The sequence below is a fragment of the Salvelinus namaycush genome, chromosome 3, assembly GCF_016432855.1.
Source record: "Salvelinus namaycush isolate Seneca chromosome 3, SaNama_1.0, whole genome shotgun sequence".
In the NCBI taxonomy this organism is placed as follows: Eukaryota; Metazoa; Chordata; class Actinopteri; order Salmoniformes; family Salmonidae; genus Salvelinus; species Salvelinus namaycush.
In genome coordinates this window covers 12534020-12553827 of record NC_052309.1, presented here as the reverse complement: position 1 = coordinate 12553827, position 19808 = coordinate 12534020, and the positions used below count along the sequence as shown (strand labels likewise).

General features: G+C 44.5%; 1 protein-coding gene across 1 annotated transcript in view; it reads left to right on the top strand.

The window, feature by feature from the left end:
* Positions 1 to 19808, top strand: part of LOC120044797 (A disintegrin and metalloproteinase with thrombospondin motifs 6-like) — an 89441-nt gene that overhangs the window by 41838 nt on the left and 27795 nt on the right. Inside the window, exons 8-10 of the mRNA XM_038989470.1 lie at positions 451 to 514; positions 10353 to 10455; positions 11280 to 11413. Coding sequence (XP_038845398.1) covers positions 451 to 514; positions 10353 to 10455; positions 11280 to 11413 — 301 coding nt within the window. The remainder of the gene's footprint in view (positions 1 to 450; positions 515 to 10352; positions 10456 to 11279; positions 11414 to 19808) is intronic.

The window sequence follows — 19808 nt, the reverse complement described above, 5'->3', positions numbered from 1 at the left end:
GATCGCAATTGGATATCACAAAATTTGGGAGAAAAAGGGGTTAAAATATCCCCCCCCCCCCCCCCCCCCCAAAAGGATTAAGATAAAGACAACGAAACTTATTTTATTTAACTGTTGAAAGCGAGGAAGAATTGAAGCAACAATAGAGAGAGAAAGAGAAGGTAGGCTAATAATGGGAAATATTATGAAAGGTATAGTTATACAAATAGGCCCTATTATATTTCAAAATTAAAATAACTTTTGCTAGCATATGCTTGTAACTTTGTAACTTTGTAGGCCGCATGTGCTGCACCAGAATCGCAGAGGGTTCTACATGGAACATAACAGAGTTCTACTTGGAACCAAAAACGGTTCTCCTGGGGACAGCACCAAAACACTTTTGGAACCCTTTTTTCTAAGAGTGTGCTCATCAATCTGTTTATTCTCCCTCGTTTCTCTCCTCTCTTTCAGGCCTTCTGGAGGAGGGAAGTACTGTCTCGGAGAGAGGAAGCGCTACAGGTCGTGTAACACAGATGTGAGTTCACATTCCCCTTTTTCTTTTTCTTTTTCTTCCACTATTTCCCCCCCCCCTCTCTCTCTCTCTCTGCTTCTCTCTCTCTCCCTCTCCCTCTCCCTCTCCCTCTCCCTCTCCCTCTCTCCCTCTCCCTCTCTCTCTCTGCTTCTCTCTCTCTCTCTCTCTCTCTCTCTCTCTCTCTCTCTCTCTCTCTCTCTCTCTCTCTCTCTCTCTCTCTCTCTCTCTCTCTCTCTCTCTCTTTCTCTTTCTCTTTCTCTTTCTCTCTCTCTCTCTCTCTCACTCTCTCTCTCTCTGCTTCTCTCTCTCTCTCTCTCTCTGCTTCTCTCTCTCTCTCTCTCTGCTTCTCTCTCTCACTCTCTTTCTCTCGCTGTCTCTCTTCACTCTCTCTCTCGCTCTGTCTCTCTCTCTTTCTCTCAATTCAATTCAATTTGCTTTATTGGCGTGACGTAACAATACACATATTGCCAAAGCGTACTTTGGAGATTAAATTAAAATAATAATAATCAATATTGTAGTGTAGTGCGCTGCCAACCCACAGCTCTCTGCTTCCTCCCCCAACAGGACGGGTAGCCTCTAGCCTCATCAGAGAGATCTTTGAAACCTTGAATAAATGTTTCAAATTTGGGGAAATGACACTCTCTAATTGTTTAATATTTTTGACATTTTGTCAGGAAATGCAACTCTGTCTCAGGTTCTGCTGTTGTGTCTCAGGTTCTGCTGTTGTGCAGTGGTTGCACAGCCTTTCCTCTACAGAGAGCCAGGTTTTCCTGTCTACCCTTCTCAATGGCAAGGCTGTGCTCACTGAGCCTGTACTTTGTCAAGGTTTTTCGAAGGTTTTGATCAGTAACCATGGTCAAATAGTTAGCCACGGTGTACTTCCCCATACTTTAATTAATTTCACCTTTATTTAACCAGGTAGGCCAGTTGAGAACAAGTTCTCATTTACAACTGCGACCTGGCCAAGATAAAGCAAAGCAGTGCGACATAAACAACAACACAGAGTTACACATGGGATAAACAAACATACAGTCAATAACACAATAGAAAAGTCTATATACAGTGTGTGCAAATGAGGTAAGATTAGGGAGGTAAGGCAATAAATAGGCCGTAGTGGCGAAGTAATTACAATTTAGCAATTAAACACTGGAGTGATAGATGTGCAGAAGATGAATGTGCAAGTAGAGATACTGGGGTGCAAAGGAGCAATATGGGGATGAGGTAGTTCGATGGGCTATTTACAGATGGGCTATGTACAGGTGCAATGATCTGTGAGCTGCTCTGACAGCTGATGTTTAAAGTTAGTGAGGGTGATATGAGTCTCCAGCTTCAGTGATTTTTGCAATTCGTTCCAGTCATTGGCAGCAGAGAACTGGAAGGAAAGGCGGCCAAAGGAGGAATAGGCTTTGGGGGGGACCAGTGAAATATACCTGCTGGAGCGCGTGCTACGGGTGGGTGTTTCTATGGTGACCAGTGAGCTGAGATAAGGCGGGGCTTTACCTAGCAAAGACTTATAGATGACCTGGAGCCAGTGGGTTTGGCGACGGATATGAAGCGAGGACCAGCCAACGAGAGCATACAGGTCGCAGTGGTGGATAGTATATGGTGCTTTGGTGACAAAACAGATGGCACTGTGATAGACTGCATCCAATTTGCTGAGTAGAGTGTTGGAGGCTATTTTGTAAATAACATCGCCAAAGTCAAGGGTCGGTAGGATAGTCAGTTTTACGAGGTTATGTTTGGCAGCATGAGTGAAGGATGCTTTGTTGCAAAATAGGAAGCCGATTCTAGATTTAATTTTGGATTGGAGATGCTTAATGTGAGTCTGGAAGGAGAGTTTACAGTCTAACCAGACACCTAGGTATTTGTAGTTGTCCACATATTCTAAGTCAGAACCGTCCAGAGTAGTGATGCTAGACGGGCAGGCAGGTGCGGGCAGCGATCGGTTGAAGAGCATGCATTTAGTTTTACTTGCATTTAAGAGCAGTTGGAGGCCATGGAAGGAGAGTTGTATGGCATTGAAGCTAGTCTAGATGTTAGTTAACACAGTGTCCAAAGAAGGGCCAGAAGTATACAGAATGGTGTCGTCTGCGTAGAGGTGGATCAGAGAATCACCAGCAGCAAGAGCGACATCATTGATGTATACAGAGAGAGAGGAGAGAGAAAGCACGCAGGGCATTCTATGCCATTTAAAAACACATTCTCTCTCTAGATTTAGGGCCAGATAGCACTGCATTTTGCTTTCCCAATAGGTAATGTAGTTTTGTTTTGACTGTGTTGTAATTTGGTTTATTCTGATTGATTGGATGTTCTGGTCCTGAGGCTTCATTGTGTTAGTAGAACAGATTTGTGAACTCAGCCGGATGAGGGGACTCATTTCTTTGCTCAGCTCTTGGCATTGCAGGGCTTGGTAATGATATGAGAGTGGGGTCACTGCATTTTTCCAAAACGTTATTGTTTTTTTGTTGTTATTATTATTAGTGGATATTGGCCTAATTCTGCCCTGCATGCGTTGTTTGTAGTTTTCCTCTGGACATGTAAGATAATCTTACAGAACTCTGCATGCAGGGTTTCAATGGGATGAAATCTTGTTTTGCAAGTCAACTCCACACCTCACTGGCATAAAGTGCAATTGGTTCAATGACGCATTTAAATTAGTTTTTCAATTGACGCATTTCATTTTTATAGGTATTTCAATTTGAATGTGTTTTTTAATGACGTAGAATGCCCTGCGTGCTTTCTCTCTCAGTTCATTCACTGCCTCATTTAGGTGTCCAGTTGAGCTTCTTGTTAAACCTAAGTAATTGTAGTGTGTGCAGTACTCTATATATTTTGCACCAATTGAGAACTTTGGTCTAATTCCCTGAAATCTGGATCTTTTCTGGAAAATCATTATTCAATCATTATTTCTCTCTCGTCTTTCTGTCTCGCTCTGTCTCTCTGTCTCTCACTGTCTTTCTTTCTCTCGCTCTCTTTTTCTCTCTCTGTCTCTTTCTCTGTCTCTTTCTCTCTGTCTCTGTCTCTCTCTATCTCTGTATCTGTCTCTCCATCTCTTTCCCTCCCTCCCTCCCTCCCATTTCTCTCTCACTCCTGTAAGGTTGTTGGGCAATCCCTCTGTTTTTAAGGTTGCTAAGAGGATGAACATACTAAGTTGTTCATTGTTCTCTGTTGGAAGTAAACATCAGCCAACATCCCTAAAGCCATTCACTAAAGCCTGACTCTCTGACTGTGTCAAGATAATGAATGGAGTATCACTGACTGTGTCAAGATAATGAATGGAGAATCACTGACTGTTTGATTGATGGAACAGATTTAATGCATGAGCGGTTTTGGGAAAACAGAGAGCACTGAGGAAGCTACTCACTGGGCACCGACATGAATTCAGCGTCTATTCCACGTTGATTCAACATAATTTCATTGAAATGACGTGGTAACAACATCGATTCAACTAGTCAATGGGGAAATGTTTTGGTCCTGGGGAATTTAGGTTATGTTTGTCGCGTTTCTTAGTCACCTTGTTGAACGACATTGTTGAATGCACAATTACCATTTTTACTTTAAATTCTATTAAAGTTCATTTTTATACAGCACTTCAGTCCCAAAAAATACTTGGAAAAAATATTTTGTAAGGCTGCAAACCCCCCATTCCTCCAAACTATTTCTAGGTGGCCTTTCTTTCTGAAGGTGAACATTTAGCCAGTGTGGAGGCTTGTGGATACTTGACCACAAATCTTAAAAATAACAGCTGAGAGCATTGAATGTTTACTCTGGAAAACAAACACTATCCCCGACCTCTGCTTCATTACCCCGACTGTAACACGTCCAACACAAACGTGTTGTAGTACGGTCCACAAAGCTCCTACACACACACACACACACACACACACACACACACACACACACACACACACACACACACACACACACACACACACACACACACACACACACACACACACACACACACACACACACACATTCACAGATAACCTCACGGCTCTCAGAGAAGATAACTTCTCCCACAGCGCTGACCGGCGTGTGTGTGTGTGTGTGTGTGTGTGTGTAATGACTTAATTAATTTACACACATACACTCCCAGCTCCCCTACGGCCTGTGGTTCCTGTCCTCGTCATTGTTCCCTGCTGAGGTCAGCACTCATTTGTTCTGGCTTTCACAACAATGAGCTAATGCTACACCCCCTCCCTGCCTTCCTCCCACTGTCCCTGCAGCCAGTTCAGGACTGTTAGTGATATCAGAGCCCTAGTTCAGGAGATCTTTGTACTGCTAAATGTCACCTGTGTGTGTGTACTATTAAATGTCACCTCCTAATTTAATTGGAAACATGACAACAGGTAGGGAGGCCCTGCAGGGTGTTAGAGGTTCCTCTGTAGTGCCTCACACAAAGTGTGTTACCTCTAGACAGAGTGCGTTAACTCTAGACAGGGTGTGTTACCTCTAGACAGAGTGCGTTACCTCTAGACAGAGTGTGTTACCTCTAGACAGGGTGCGTTAACTCTAGACAGAGTGTGTTAACTCTAGACAGAGTGTGTTACCTCTAGACAGAGTGTGTTAACAATAGACAGAGTGCGTTACCTCTAGACAGAGTGTGTTACCTCTAGACAGGGTGCGTTAACTCTAGACAGAGTGTGTTAACTCTAGACAGAGTGTGAGTTAACTCTAGACAGAGTGTGTTACCTCTAGACAGAGTGCGTTACCTCTAGACAGAGTGGGTTACCTCTAGACAGAGTGTGTTAACTCTAGACAGAGTGCGTTACCTCTAGACAGAGTGCGTTACCTCTAGACAGAGTGCGTTACCTCTAGACAGAGTGCGTTACCTCTAGACAGAGTGCGTTACCTCTAGACAGAGTGTGTTACCTCTAGACAGAGTGTGTTAACTCTAGACAGAGTGTGTTACCTCTAGACAGGGTGCGTTAACTCTAGACAGAGTGTGTTACCTCTAGACAGCGTGCGTTACCTCTAGACAGAGTGCGTTAACTCTAGACAGAGTGTGTTAACTCTAGACAGAGTGTGTTAACTCTAGACAGAGTGCGTTACCTCTAGACAGAGTGTGTTAACTCTAGACAGGGTGCGTTAACTCTAGACAGGGTGCGTTAACTCTAGACAGGGTGCGTTAACTCTAGACAGGGTGTGTTAACTCTAGACAGGGTGTGTTAACTCTAGACAGGGTGTGTTAACTCTAGACAGGGTGTGTTAACTCTAGACAGGGTGTGTTAACTCTAGACAGGGTGCGTTAACTCTATGCAGAGTGTGTTACCTCTAGACAGAGTGCGTTAACTCTAGTCAGGGTGCGTTAACTCTAGACAGAGTGTGTTAACTCTAGACAGAGTGCGTTAACTCTAGACAGGGTGCGTTAACTCTAGACAGAGTGTGTTAACTCTAGACAGAGTGCGTTAACTCTAGACAGGGTGTGTTAACTCTAGACAGGGTGTGTTAACTCTAGACATGGTGCGTTAACTCTAGACAGGGTGTATTAACTCTAGACAGGGTGTGTTAACTCTAGACAGGGTGCGTTAACTCTAGACAGAGTGTGTTAACTCTAGACAGAGTGCGTTAACTCTAGACAGGGTGCGTTAACTCTAGACAGAGTGCGTTAACTCTAGACAGAGTGCGTTAACTCTAGACAGAGTGCGTTAACTCTAGACAGGGTGCGTTAACTCTAGACAGGGTGTGTTAACTCTAGACAGGGTGTGTTAACTCTAGACAGGGTGTGTTAACTCTAGACAGGGTGTGTTAACTCTAGACAGGGTGCGTTAACTCTATGCAGAGTGTGTTACCTCTAGACAGAGTGCGTTAACTCTAGTCAGGGTGCGTTAACTCTAGACAGAGTGTGTTAACTCTAGACAGAGTGCGTTAACTCTAGACAGGGTGCGTTAACTCTAGACAGAGTGTGTTAACTCTAGACAGAGTGCGTTAACTCTAGACAGGGTGTGTTAACTCTAGACAGGGTGTGTTAACTCTAGACATGGTGCGTTAACTCTAGACAGGGTGTGTTAACTCTAGACAGGGTGTGTTAACTCTAGACATGGTGCGTTAACTCTAGACAGGGTGTATTAACTCTAGACAGGGTGTGTTAACTCTAGACAGGGTGCGTTAACTCTAGACAGAGTGTGTTAACTCTAGACAGAGTGCGTTAACTCTAGACAGGGTGCGTTAACTCTAGACAGAGTGCGTTAACTCTAGACAGGGTGCGTTAACTCTAGACAGGGTGGGTTACCTCTAGACAGAGTGCGTGAACTTTAGACAGAGTGCGTTAACTCTAGACAGAGTGCGTTACCTCTAGACAGAGTGCGTTAACTTTAGACAGAGTGCGTTAACTCTAGACAGAGTGTGTTACCTCTAGACAGAGTGTGTTAACTCTAGACAGAGTGTGTTAACTCTAGACAGAGTGTGTTACCTCTAGACAGATTGTGTTACCTCTAGACATACACCTGCTCGTCGAACATCTCATTCCAAAATCATGGGCATTAATATGGAGTTGGTCCCTTTTGCTGCTATAACAGCCTCCACTCTTCTGGGAAGGCTTTCCACTAGATGTTGGAATATTGCTGCGGGGACTTGCTTCCGTTCAGCCACAAGAGCATTAGTGAGGTCGGGCACTGATGTTGGATGATTAGGCCTGGCTCGCAGTCGGCGTTCCAATTCATCCCAAAGTTGTTCAATGGGGTTGAGGTCAGGGTTCTGTGCAGGCCAGTCAAGTTCTTCCACACCGATCTCGACAAACTATTTCTGTACGGACCTCACTTTGTGCACGGGGGCATTATCATGCTGAAACAGGAAAGGGCCTTCCCCCAACTGTTGCCCCAAAGTTGGAAGCACAGAAGCGTTTCCTCTGAGTCCAATGGCGGCAAGCTTTACACCACTCCAGCCGATGCTTGGCATTGCACATGGTGATCTTAGGTTTGTGTGTGGGGCGGGACGCCGTCCCTCACTCGGAAGCCCATGGAAGCCCATTTCATGAAGCTCCTGACAAACAGTTCTTGTGCTGACGTTGCTTCAAGAGGCAGTATTTATACGCGCTACTCGCTTCAGCACTCGTTCTGTGAGATAGTGTGGCCTACCACTTCGCGGCTGAGCCGTTGTTGCTCCTAGACGTTTCCACTTCACAATAACAGCACCTACAGTTGATCCGGGGAAGCTCTAGCAGGGCGGAAATTTGACAAACTGACTTGTTAGAAAGGTGGCATCCTATTACAGCGCCACGTTGAAAGTCACTGAGGTCTTCAGTAAGGCCATTCTGCTGCCAATGTTTGTCTATTAAGATTATATGGCTGTGTGCTCGGTTTTATATACCTGTCAGCAACGGATGTGGCTGAAATTGCCGAATCCACCAATTTGAAGTGGTGTCCACATACTTTTGTATATATAGTGTATGTGTTAGAGATACGAAAAAGCAAAATACTAATCCTTGTTCAATTAAGAGTATTTTTTTTCTCCTCAAGGCTTTTTACATGACATGTTCTACTTAATAAGGCCCGAGGCAGTGTGGTATATGGCCAATATACCACGGCTAAGGGCTTTTCTTACGCACGACGCAACGCGTGGTGCTAGGACACAGCCCTTTGCCGTGGTATATTGACCATATTTCACAAACCCAGAGGTGCCTTATTGCTATTATAAACTGGTTACCAATGTAATTAGAGCAGTACAAATAAATGTTTTGTCATACCCATGGTATGCGGTCTGATATACCACAGCTTTCAGCCAGTCAGCATTCAGGGCTTGAACCACCCAGTTTATTATCTGATTTAGCCACTATACCCTGTATTCCTGACCCAGAGTTGGCTCTAGAAAATTTCTCCTTCATATATATTCCTCTGGCAAATAAACACTCTGAATGAGCTATCTGAGCTCTTTCAGATGAGAAATCAGGCCTGGGCCAAAGCAAGGAAAAGTGACTCTGTAATGGACTGGCAATCTTTCAGACAATTGAGAAACAGATGTACTATCTCCATTAAGAAAGCAAAATCAGGCTTCTTTTTAAGCTCTATCTCTGATCCTTCAACATTTTGGAAAACAGTAAATGCACTGATGCATACAAATCCCTTTTCTTCCCTGAAAGCAGGTTCTGTCTGACTCTGGCATCATAACTGAGAAGAATGAGATAAGTGATGCTTTTAATCATAATTTTATCTCTGCAGGCTTTTTATTTGAGAGAAACAGTGTTTTAATTGACCCTGGTCAGTCAATCGACTCCTCTTCCCTCTGACTCGACGGTTAACCTGTCAACTTCTAGTGCATCTTTGTTTTCATTTCAACAATTTACTACCTGTGATGTGCTACAGTAGATGCCTTACTTAAGATTGGTGTAAAAAATCTAATCCACTGGGGCTGATATGCTTGATCCATTTTTGCTGCAGCTCTCTGCCCCCCTGATTGCTGGATCATTAACCCATATTTTTTACCTGACGATCATATCTGGTACTATTCCCAAGGTTTGGAAGGTGGCCCAAGTACTGTACTTTTTATTGTTTACATTAACAATATCTTGTCTGTAAAAAATTGTAACCTGCACTTGTATGCCGATGATACTGTTGTGTATGCTATTGCCCCCAAGGTTGACCAGTCTCTATCTGAACTGCAGACTGCCTTCATTGTATTACAGAAACACTTTATTGACCTGAAATTAGTATTGAATGCAGGTACAATTGAGTATATGTTGTTCTCTAGAGCAGGGGTCCACTAAGTAGTGGAACGCAGATTATTCAGTCAACGTTCCTATAGCGATATCATCTATATGAACAGCTCCTTTTATTTATTCATTATTCAGCTGTTAGATGCAGTTTATCATAGCGTACTGCACACTCACCAATGTTCCTTCTAATATTTTGAGGCACTGAGCAAATTTGAGGTCTTGTGAGTGGAAACTTGTGCAATTTCAGTTTTAGACTGTAGCCAATAGGCTATTGTGGATATTGGAGCACAATGTAGGCCTACCAACAAAACCAAATGGAACAAATCCTAATCAGTCCTGTTTAGCCTGCTCTACTTTCAGCCTGTGAGATATAGCTTTGACCTGAGCTAACTCAGAGTATTTATTTGTCCTGAGGGAAAGTGCTGCTGGCTTTCACACACACACACACACACACACACACACACACACACACACAGACACACACACACACACACACACACACACACACACACACACACACACACACACACACACACACACACACACACACACACACACACACACACACACACACACACACACACCGTTTTAGGAACGTCTTTACAGACAACAGGCTGTGCTAAGGTTAGTTAAACTAGGCTTTGTAAACTACCCTGACATATTATTATTTTTTATTTATTTTTATTTTTTATTATAAATATATTTTTAAAATGTTTTACCCCCTTTTTCTCCTCAATTTCATGGTATCCAATTAGTAGTAGTTACTGTCTTGTCTCATCGCTGCAACTCCCGTACGGACTCGGGAGAGGCGAAGGTCGAGAGCCATGCGTCCTCCGAAACACAACCAAGCCGCACTGCTTCTTGACACAACGTGCATCCAACCCGGAAGCCAGCCGCACCAATGTGTCGGAGGAAACACCGTACACCTGGCGACCGTGTCAGCATGCACTGCGCCCGGCCCGCCACAGGAGTCGCTAGTGCGCGATGAGACAAGGATATCCCTGCCGGCCAAACCCTCCCCAACCCGGACGACGCTGGGTCAATTGTGCGTCGCCCCATGAGCCTCCCGGTCGCGGCCGGCTGTGGCAGAGCCTGGGCTCGAACCCAGAATCTCTGGTGGCACAGCTAGCACTGCGATGCATACCCTGACATATTCTAACGTTTTGTTTTTGTTTTGCTGTTTTCCAGGCGTGTCCATCGGGATCCCGGGATTTCCGTGAGAAGCAGTGTGCCGACTTCGACAGTTTGCCGTTCCGTGGGAAATACTACAACTGGAAGCCCTACACCGGAGGTGAGATCGGAATAATGCGTCAATCCATCCATCGCTCCACTCCATCGCTCTGTTTTTCTCCACCCGTTTGTAGTTGTGTGTGTAACGGTGGTTTATGTTGGCAGCCCCAGCTATCTCTCCAGGTGACAGTGCTGTAGTGACGTCAGCCCCCAGGTCCAGGATCAGATCTAGGCATGACGAATAGAACTCTTTATTACTATCAACAAGCTCTAGAGGAGAGCAGAGGAGCACAGCTCAGTACTGGCCTCACTTGGTCTCCTGGGACTCCTAGCTCACAACTAACACCACAAAAGGAATTCTGTGCTTTCTTAAATCCATATAGTGAACAGAATTATTTTCTTATACTGTAGATAGATGAATTCCTACTGATGTCACTCGTCATGGCACACGTGATGGGGATGATGTGAATCAGCTGTTATAGAACGTGTTATAATTTGTGTGGGAACCTGTAATCCTTATGGCTGAACCTTAGTTTTCTGTCTGGGCCCTCTACTTCCTGTTTGTAGGTGTTGGCCCAGGTTACTGTCTCTGTGACAAATGTCTCTAATGACTCTATGTTTGTGGTCAATGTGGCTCAATCAGTAAAACATGGTGCCTACAAGGGTTGTGGTTTGATTCCCCCTGGTGCCACCCGTATGTAAAATGTATGCATGACTGTACGTCGTTTTGGTTAAAAGCGTCTGCTAAATGGCATATATTATATATTCCGTTTTTGCTGAACTCTCCCTACTGTATTTATAACTACGTGTACATGACTTGTCACCTGCCCTGTGGAAGTGTGTCCACTACGTTTGACCTTGTGACCTCTGCCCTGTGTGCTCCAGGTGGTGTGAAGCCGTGTGCTCTGAACTGTCTGGCGGAGGGATATAACTTCTACACTGAGCGCTCCCCGGCCGTCATCGATGGAACACGCTGCCAGGCCGACTCATTGGACATCTGCATCAATGGAGAGTGCAAGGTGAGAGAGATAGTGAGAGAGAGAGAGATAGTGGGAGTAAGAGAGAGAGAGAGAAAGAGATACAGAGACAGACAGAGACAAAGAGAGAGAGAGAGGAAGAGAAAGGGTGTCTATCTATCTGTCTGTCTGCGTGAGTGTGGTAAGTGTTCTTGCAACGTAGTGGTGGTTACATCAAGGTTCAATGACTGTAAATTGCCCCAAATAAGAGCGTCTGCTTAAAGGACACTCGTAGAAAAAAGGGTTTGAAAAGGGTTCTTCGGCTGTCCCCATAGGATAACCCTTTTTGGTTCCAGGTAGAACACTTTCTGTTTCCAGGTAGAACTCTATAGGGTTTCCATGTAGAACCCTCTGTTTAAAGGGTTATACATGGAACTCAAAAGGGTTCTTCAAAGAGACACGGCTTTCAGCCAATCCTCCTATGGGGACAGCCGAAGATCCCTTTGAGGTGACTCCCACACTTTGTGCTGTGAGTCACCCCACTCAACAAGACAAAGATCAATCAGACCCATGCTGCTTCCAGCCAGAATCCAGCCAGTGTGACCCTAAATAAGACAGCCTGTGGCCCAGAGCCCACCAGTGTGACCCTAAATAAGACAGCCTGTGGTCCAGAGCCCACCAGTGTGACCCTAAATAAGACAGCCTGTGGCCCAGAGCCCACCAGTGGGTACTGACTAACCCATAGGAGAAGCACTCTACCATGGACATGACCTTATTACATTATAACCAACAAGGTAATAAAATAGATGGCTGTAACATAATGTAATGGAACTGTCCATGAGGCTTTCCTGACCAGGAAACCTGACCCTCTGACTCAGTTTGTACAGTTTGTAGTCACACTGTTTGTGTTGATTAGACTCACTGGACATCTGCATCAATGGACAGTGCAAGGTGAGAGAGAGAGAGGAGTAATCTGAAAATCGCTGTTTATTACTGAGATCTGGGACCTAATGTTGTCTTTGTTCCATGTGTGTACACTGTACAGAACAATGAGTTAGGGTTTTTGTGTATGTGTGTTTGTGTGTGTGTGTATGCCTGTGTGTGTGTGTGTGTGTGTGTGTGTGTGTGTGTGTGTGTGTGTGTGTGTGTGTGTGTGTGTGTGTGTGTGTGTGTGTGTGTGTGTGTGTGTGTGTGTGTGTGTGTGTGTGTGTGTGTGTGTGTGTGTATGCCTGTGTGTGTGTGTTGGAGGTTTCTTCCTGCAGAACACTGGGACACATTCATTCCTAGTCACAGTACAAGGTGTATTTTTATTTCAGCAGTAGTTGGTCTTATGGGGTATCTGACATGGTGTGATAAACCTCTGGAACACCGTCTGCTTGGAGGCTGCTCAGAAATGCTCAATATAATGTGTATAGGCTTACACACGTGTTGGGAGAAAGACAGAGGGGGAGAGAGAACAATGAGAAAATGAAAGAAAGAAGAACGTGATAGGGATAGAGCAGAGACATGGAGAGACTGAGAAGGAGAGAGAACAGACAGAGCAGAGAAATGGAGAGACTGAGAAGGAGAGAGAACAGACAGAGCAGAGAAATGGAGAGACTGAGAAGGAGAGAGAGAACAGACAGAGCAGAGAAATGGAGAGACTGAGAAGGAGAGAGAGAACAGACAGAGCAGAGAAATGGAGAGACTGAGAAGGAGAGAGAGAACAGACAGAGCAGAGAAATGGAGAGACTGAGAAGGAGAGAGAGAACAGACAGAGCAGAGAAATGGAGAGACTGAGAAGGAGAGAGAACAGATAGAGCAGAGAAATGGAGAGATTGAGAAGGAGAGAGAACAGACAGAGCAGAGAAATGGAGAGACAGAAGGAGAGAGAACAGATAGAGCAGAGAAATGGAGAGATTGAGAAGGAGAGAGAGAACAGATAGAGCAGAGAGATTGAGAAGGAGAGAGAACAGATAGAACAGAGAAATGGAGAGATTGAGAAGGAGAGAGAGAACAGACAGAGCAGAGAAATGGAGAGATTGAGATGGAGAGAGATCAGACAGAGCAGAGAAATGGAGAGATTGAGAAGGAGAGAGAGAACAGGTAGAGCAGAGAATGTTACACATCCGCCACGCTGATCCTCAACACGGGGCCCCTCCAGGACCTCTATATCAGGCTGTGTCAGAGGAAGACCCTAAAAATTGTCAAAGACTCCAGCCACCCTAGTCATAGACTGTTCTCTCTGCTACCGCACGGCAAGCGGTACCGGAGCGCCAAGTCTAGGTCCAAAAGGCTTCTTAACAGCTTCTACCCCCAAGCCATAAGACTCATGAACAGCAAATCAAATGGCTACTCAGACTATTTGCATTGTCCCCTCCCCTTTGTTTTTACCCCCCTTCTGTTATGCTGCTACTCTCTGTTTATTATCTATGCATAGTCACTTTAACTCTACCTACAGTACATGTACATATTACCTCATATTACTAACTTACCTCGACTAACTGGTGCCCCCGCACATTGACTCTGTACTGATACCCCCTGATAGCCTCGCTCCTGTTATTTTACTGCTGCTCTTTAATTATTTGTTATTTTTATTTTTTATTTTTTATTTTTTACTTAACACTTATTTTTCTTAAAACTGCATTATTGTTTAAGGGCTTGTAAGTAAGCATTTCACTGTTGTACATGCACCTGTTGTATTCGGCGCATGTGACAAATAAAACTCTAGTTGAGTCTAGCTGATAGGTAATCAACTAGCTGGGCTAATCTAACTAGCTTGTCCTGTGTTGCATATTATCGATGCGGTGCCTGTTAATTTATCATTGAATCACAGCCTACTTCGCCAAACGGGTGATTTAACAAGCGCATTCGTGAAAAAAGCACTGTCGTTGCACCAATGTGTACCTAACCATAAACATCAACGCCTTTCTTAAAATCAATACACAAGTATATATTTTTAAACCTGCATATTTAGTTAATATTGCCTGCTAACATGAATTTCTTTTAACTAGTGAAATTGTGTCACTTCTCTTGCGTTCTGTACAACAGAGTCAGGGTATATGCAGCAGTTTGGGCCGCCTGGCTCGTTGCGAATTGTGTGAAGATCATTTATTCCTAACAAAGACAGCCAACTTCGCCAAACGGGGGATGATTTAACAAAAGCGCATTTGCGAAAAAAGCACAATCGTTGCACGAATGTACCTAACCATAAACATCAATGCCTTTCTTAAAATCAATACACAGAAGTATATTTTTTTAAACCTGCATATTTAGTTAAAAGAAATGAATGTTAGCAGGCAATATTAACTAGGCAAATTGTGTCACTTCTCTCGCGTTCATTGCACGCAGAGTCAGGGTATATGCAACAGTTTGGGCCGCCTGGCTCGTTGCGAACTAATTTGCCAGAATTGTACATAATTATGACACAACATGGAAGGTTGTGCAATGTAACAGCAATTTTTAGACTTATGGATGCCACCCGTTAGATAAAATACGTAACGTTTCCGTATTTCACTGAAAGAATAAACATTTTGCTTTCTAAATTATAGTTTTCGGATTTGACTATATTAATGACCTAAGGCTCGTATTTCTGTGTGTTATTATATTATAATTAAGTCTATGATTTGATAGCGCAGTCTGACTGAGTGGTGGTAGGCAGCAGCATGCTCATAAGCATTCATTCAAACAGCACTTTCCTGCGTTTGCCAGCAGCTCTTCCCAATGCTTCAAGCATGTTTATATGACTTCAAGCCTATCAACTCCCGAGATTAGGCTGGCAATACTAAAGTGCCTATTAGAACATCCAATAGTCAAAGGTATATGAAATACAAATAGTATAGAGAGAAATAGTCCTATAATAACAACCTAAAACTTCTTACCTGGGAATATTGAAGACTCGTGTTAAAAGGAACCACCAGCTTTCATATGTTCTCATGTTCTCAGCAAGGAACTTAAACGTTAGATTTTTTTACATGGCACATATTGCACTTTTACTTTCTTCTCCAACACTTTGTTTTTGCACTATTTAAACCAAATTGAACATGTTTCATTATTTATTTGAGACTAAATTGATTTTATTGATGTATTATATTAAGTTAAAATATAAGTGTTCATTGTTCATTCAGTATTGTTGTAATTGTCATTATTACATATATATATATAAATATCGGCTTTTTTTGGTCCTCCAATAATCGGTATCTGTATTGGCGTTGAAAAATCTTAATCGGTCGACCTCTAGTAAATTCCATTGAAACGTGCCGCCCTGCCGAAGTCGTCACTGACATGAGAATGAGAGCATTATAAATGGAAACCCCACACACTGACGCTGAGACTGTTCACGCTGTTGCCAGGCAAACATTCAGACAAAACCAATCAAGGCAGAGTAATTCACCACGAATGGCGAACACAGATAGCCCCATAGCGGGCAAATACTGTGGAAATGCACACGCAAGACGCAAAGAGCACTGCCCTGCCTATGGAAAACCATGCAGAGCTTGTGGAACTAATAATCACTTTGCAAAAGTGTGTCTCAAAAGCAAAAGAAGGGTGAGTGAGGGCAAGATTCACTGTGTTGATGATGTCACTCATTCATCAGAACAGTGAAAGGGACATTTACATGTATGAATCCATTGGGGTTGTACACTCAAGAGGGAAGAAATTGTTTGTGACACACAACACAACAAGCAACAACAATGTCAACTGGATTCCGGTGCTACGTGCAACGTAATGGGCTACAAAGACAAAATCAATCTGGAACCTGACACACATCTCTTGCCCAGCGATACTAGACTAAAGCTGTACCCAGGAGAGCTAATGAGCTCTATGGGCACCTTTGAGACCGAATGTGTTATTCGGGGAGACAAATACAAGCTGGAGTTTGAGATCGTGAAAAGCAGTCAACATCCTCTCCTCTGAGGCTATACATGTGAACGCCTGGAACTGATGCAGTTCACCGTACCAAATGACCTGCACATCGTGGAGCATGTCCGACATGGACCCCCCTCCAAAGAACAACTACTCAGCAGATATGACGATGTATTCAACAGACCTGTTGAATCAGTACCTGGAGAGGTACATTTTGAATTGGATGACAGTGTCACTCCAGTCTAGTGTGCTTCTCGTAATATGCCCATTGCAATGAAAGTGGCTGTGAAGGCCCAGCTGGAGAAGTATGAGGCCGATGGCCACATGACATCTGTGACTGAACCAACTGACTGGATCAGCAATATGGTCATAGTGAAAAAATCAGAGAAGCTGAGAGTCGACCCAAAGCATCTGAACCAAGAACTGAAACGTTCCCACTACATCATGCCAACACTGGAGGATGTCCTCTACAAGCTTCCCAAGGCCAGGATTTTCACCTTGGTGGATGCCCGAGATGCATTCCTGCAATGTAAGTAAAAGCAGCTTCATGACTACCTTCTGAACCCCCTGGGGTCGGAAACACTGACTCAAGCTCCCCTTTGGTGTCTCCGAGGCGCCTGAGGTAGACCAACACAAGCAGCACGAGTTACTGGCTGGGCTCAAGGACATTGAACCCATCGCCGATGATGTCCTGATCGTAGGATGTGGTGACACAGACAAAGAAGCAGAACGTGACCACAATGTGAAGCTCCTGGCACTGATGGAGCATTGCCGATCAGTTAAGCTTCGTCTTGGCCTGAAGAAGCTGCAGTTCAAGGTGAAAGACGTCTACTTCCATGGCCACATTCTCTCTGCAAAAGGCCTGAAGCCGGACCCAGACAAGTTCCGAGCGATCCTCGACATGCCAAACCCGTCTGATGCAAAAGGAGTACAGCGTCTCATCGGCACACCTATCAGCAGTCTGTGAGCCTCTGCAACGGCTGCTGGACTAAGACACACCATGGCACTGGCTATCCAAACACGAGGCCACAGTGCAGGAGATTAAATCTCTGGCTTCATCCATGCCTGTGTTGCGCTACTACGACGTTACGAAGCCTGTCACAATCCAGAGCGACTCCAGGCAATGTGGACTTGGATGCTGCCTTAGGCAGGAAGGCGGGCCCGTTGCATTTGCCTCGAGAGCGCTCATCCCCACCAAACAAAACTATGCACAAATTGAGAAAGAGTGCCTCAGCATCGTCTGTTCTCCTGCCAGTGATTCCATCACGACTTATATGGTCACAGCTGAAACTGACCACAAACCACTCATTGCCATATTCAGTAAACCTCTCCTCAATGAGCCCAAGATGCTTCAAAGCATGCTCCTGACTCTGCAAAATTACAGCCTGAAGGTCATCTACAAGCCGGGACCACAGATGTATACACACTGAGCAGGGCAACAACACAACACATAGGCAGAGGCACTGCCTATCAGCGGCATGCCATCTGTTTCCTACAGCAGGAACAACAAGATGTTCAACAGATCAATCAGGCAGACTGCTTAAACGTCACAGGTCACCGCCTAGCCCAGATCAGGCAACATACTGACAAGGCCGAACACCTGCAGTCACTGATGTCCATGGTTCTCACACGTTGGCCATACTGAAGGAGGAGACACCTTTCACAGCGAGAGAATAATGGACCTTTCGAGACGGGATCAGCGTGCAAAATGGCATCTTGTTCAGAGATCAGAAGATCATTATCTCCAAATCACTACGTCCAGAGATGTTTACTCGCATACGCTCCAGTAACATTGGAGGTGCTACCACCAGGCACGCAAAACATTATACTGGCCAAACATGCAAGCAGAAATTAAAGACTTTGTCAGCAGCTGTACCACATGCAACAAGTACGCTCATGAACAGCAAAAGGAAACCATGATGTCAGATGGCCCACAAGGGCCTGGCAAATCATCAGCATGGACTTATTCAGCCACGGGCGAAAGGACTGTCTTCTCATCGTTGATCACTACTCTGACTTTTGTTTGCAGAGACGGTCATAAAGCGCTGCAAGGTGCAGTTTGCAAGGCAAGGCCAGCATGACAAGGTCATCACAGACAATGACCCACAATTCACTGCACAGTTCAAGTGTTTCGCCTCAGAATGGGAGTTTGACCACGTGACCTCCTTTTCAAGGCACCCATAGGCAAATGGCAAGGCAGAGTCAGCTGTCAAGATTGCAAGAAACCTGTTACACAGGGCCTTGCGTGACAGCAACGACAACTGATATAAACCTGTTACGCAGGGCCTTGCATGATAGCAACGACCCCTGATAGAAACCTGTTATGCAGGGCCTTGCGTGACGGAAATGACCCCTTGGAAAGGACAGTAGCCCAACACAACACCTTCTGTCCCGACGTCTGAAGACTACCATCCCTGTAGCCAACAAGCTACTTGAGCCCTGAGTCATGGTTGGCTTCACGGACAAACTACGTCACAGAAAGCAGCTCGCTAAGTGCTTCCGGACTGCTTGAGACCTACCAGAGCTGGAGGTGAAACGATAAGGATGAAACCGCTGCCGGGTGACCACTCAGGACTTTTTGAGGCCGGGCACGTGCCTACAGTGAGTTGCACCAGAGAGTTTCACCACATTCTTACCTGGTGGATGTCGGTGGCTCCCTCTATCGTTGTAGTCAGGTGGATCTGCGCGTAGCAGAGCAGACAAACCAGAACACACCATACACTCACCTAGATGAGCTGGATCACAGCCCAGGCCTAAAGGCAAGGGGTGCAGAATTGAGACATGAGCCAACTGAGGGTGAGGCTTCTACCTCACCAGGCTCTCCAGCTCGTGACCCTTGACCTACCCCTGTCAGAGCCCATACTTACTCACAGGTGGTTCGGCTGTGGAAGCCACCGGACAGGCTTACTCTGTAAGGAAGTGCCTGTGTTAACCTGTCCTCTGTTACATAAAACAATAGTTTAAAGAAAAGAGGAAGACGACAACTGAAGTAAAAAGAAAATGTAATTAATTTTAATTTGTTATGACTTGAGTGTTAAAAACGTAATGTTATGCTGTTATGTTTGCACTTTCTATTGAAAAGGATGGTGTTACAGAGTCTAGTTGATAGGTAATCAACTAGCTGGGCTGCTCCCCGGACCCTGTATGTAGGGACTTGTACAATACTTGAACATGACTATTGAACTTGACATTTGTGTCTGTCTTTATTATTTAATCTGACATATCATACAGAAACAGAGACAGACAGAGAGTGAGAGAGAAAGAGGCAAAGAGTGATTGTGAGGGATATCTGTGAGAATGTATTTTTCTCTCCTGTTGTTAAGGTAACACCCATAATTCCCCCATCACATTTTAGAGTCTCAATTATCTTAAAACAGTCTATAAAATGCTGAAATACTTACTTTACTGTAACTCTCTAAAGAGACTGGCTATATGTCAGCCTGACCTTCTCATCCTACTGTAATTCTACTGTTGGTAGTACCCAGGTACTATCGAATCATGAGTCAGCATTTTAATTTACGTAAAACTGCTGCTCCATGCAGCTTCCACAGACATAAAGTCATTTCTTTAGCACTTGTCTTTATTACTATGATATTATTATGGTATTATTAAA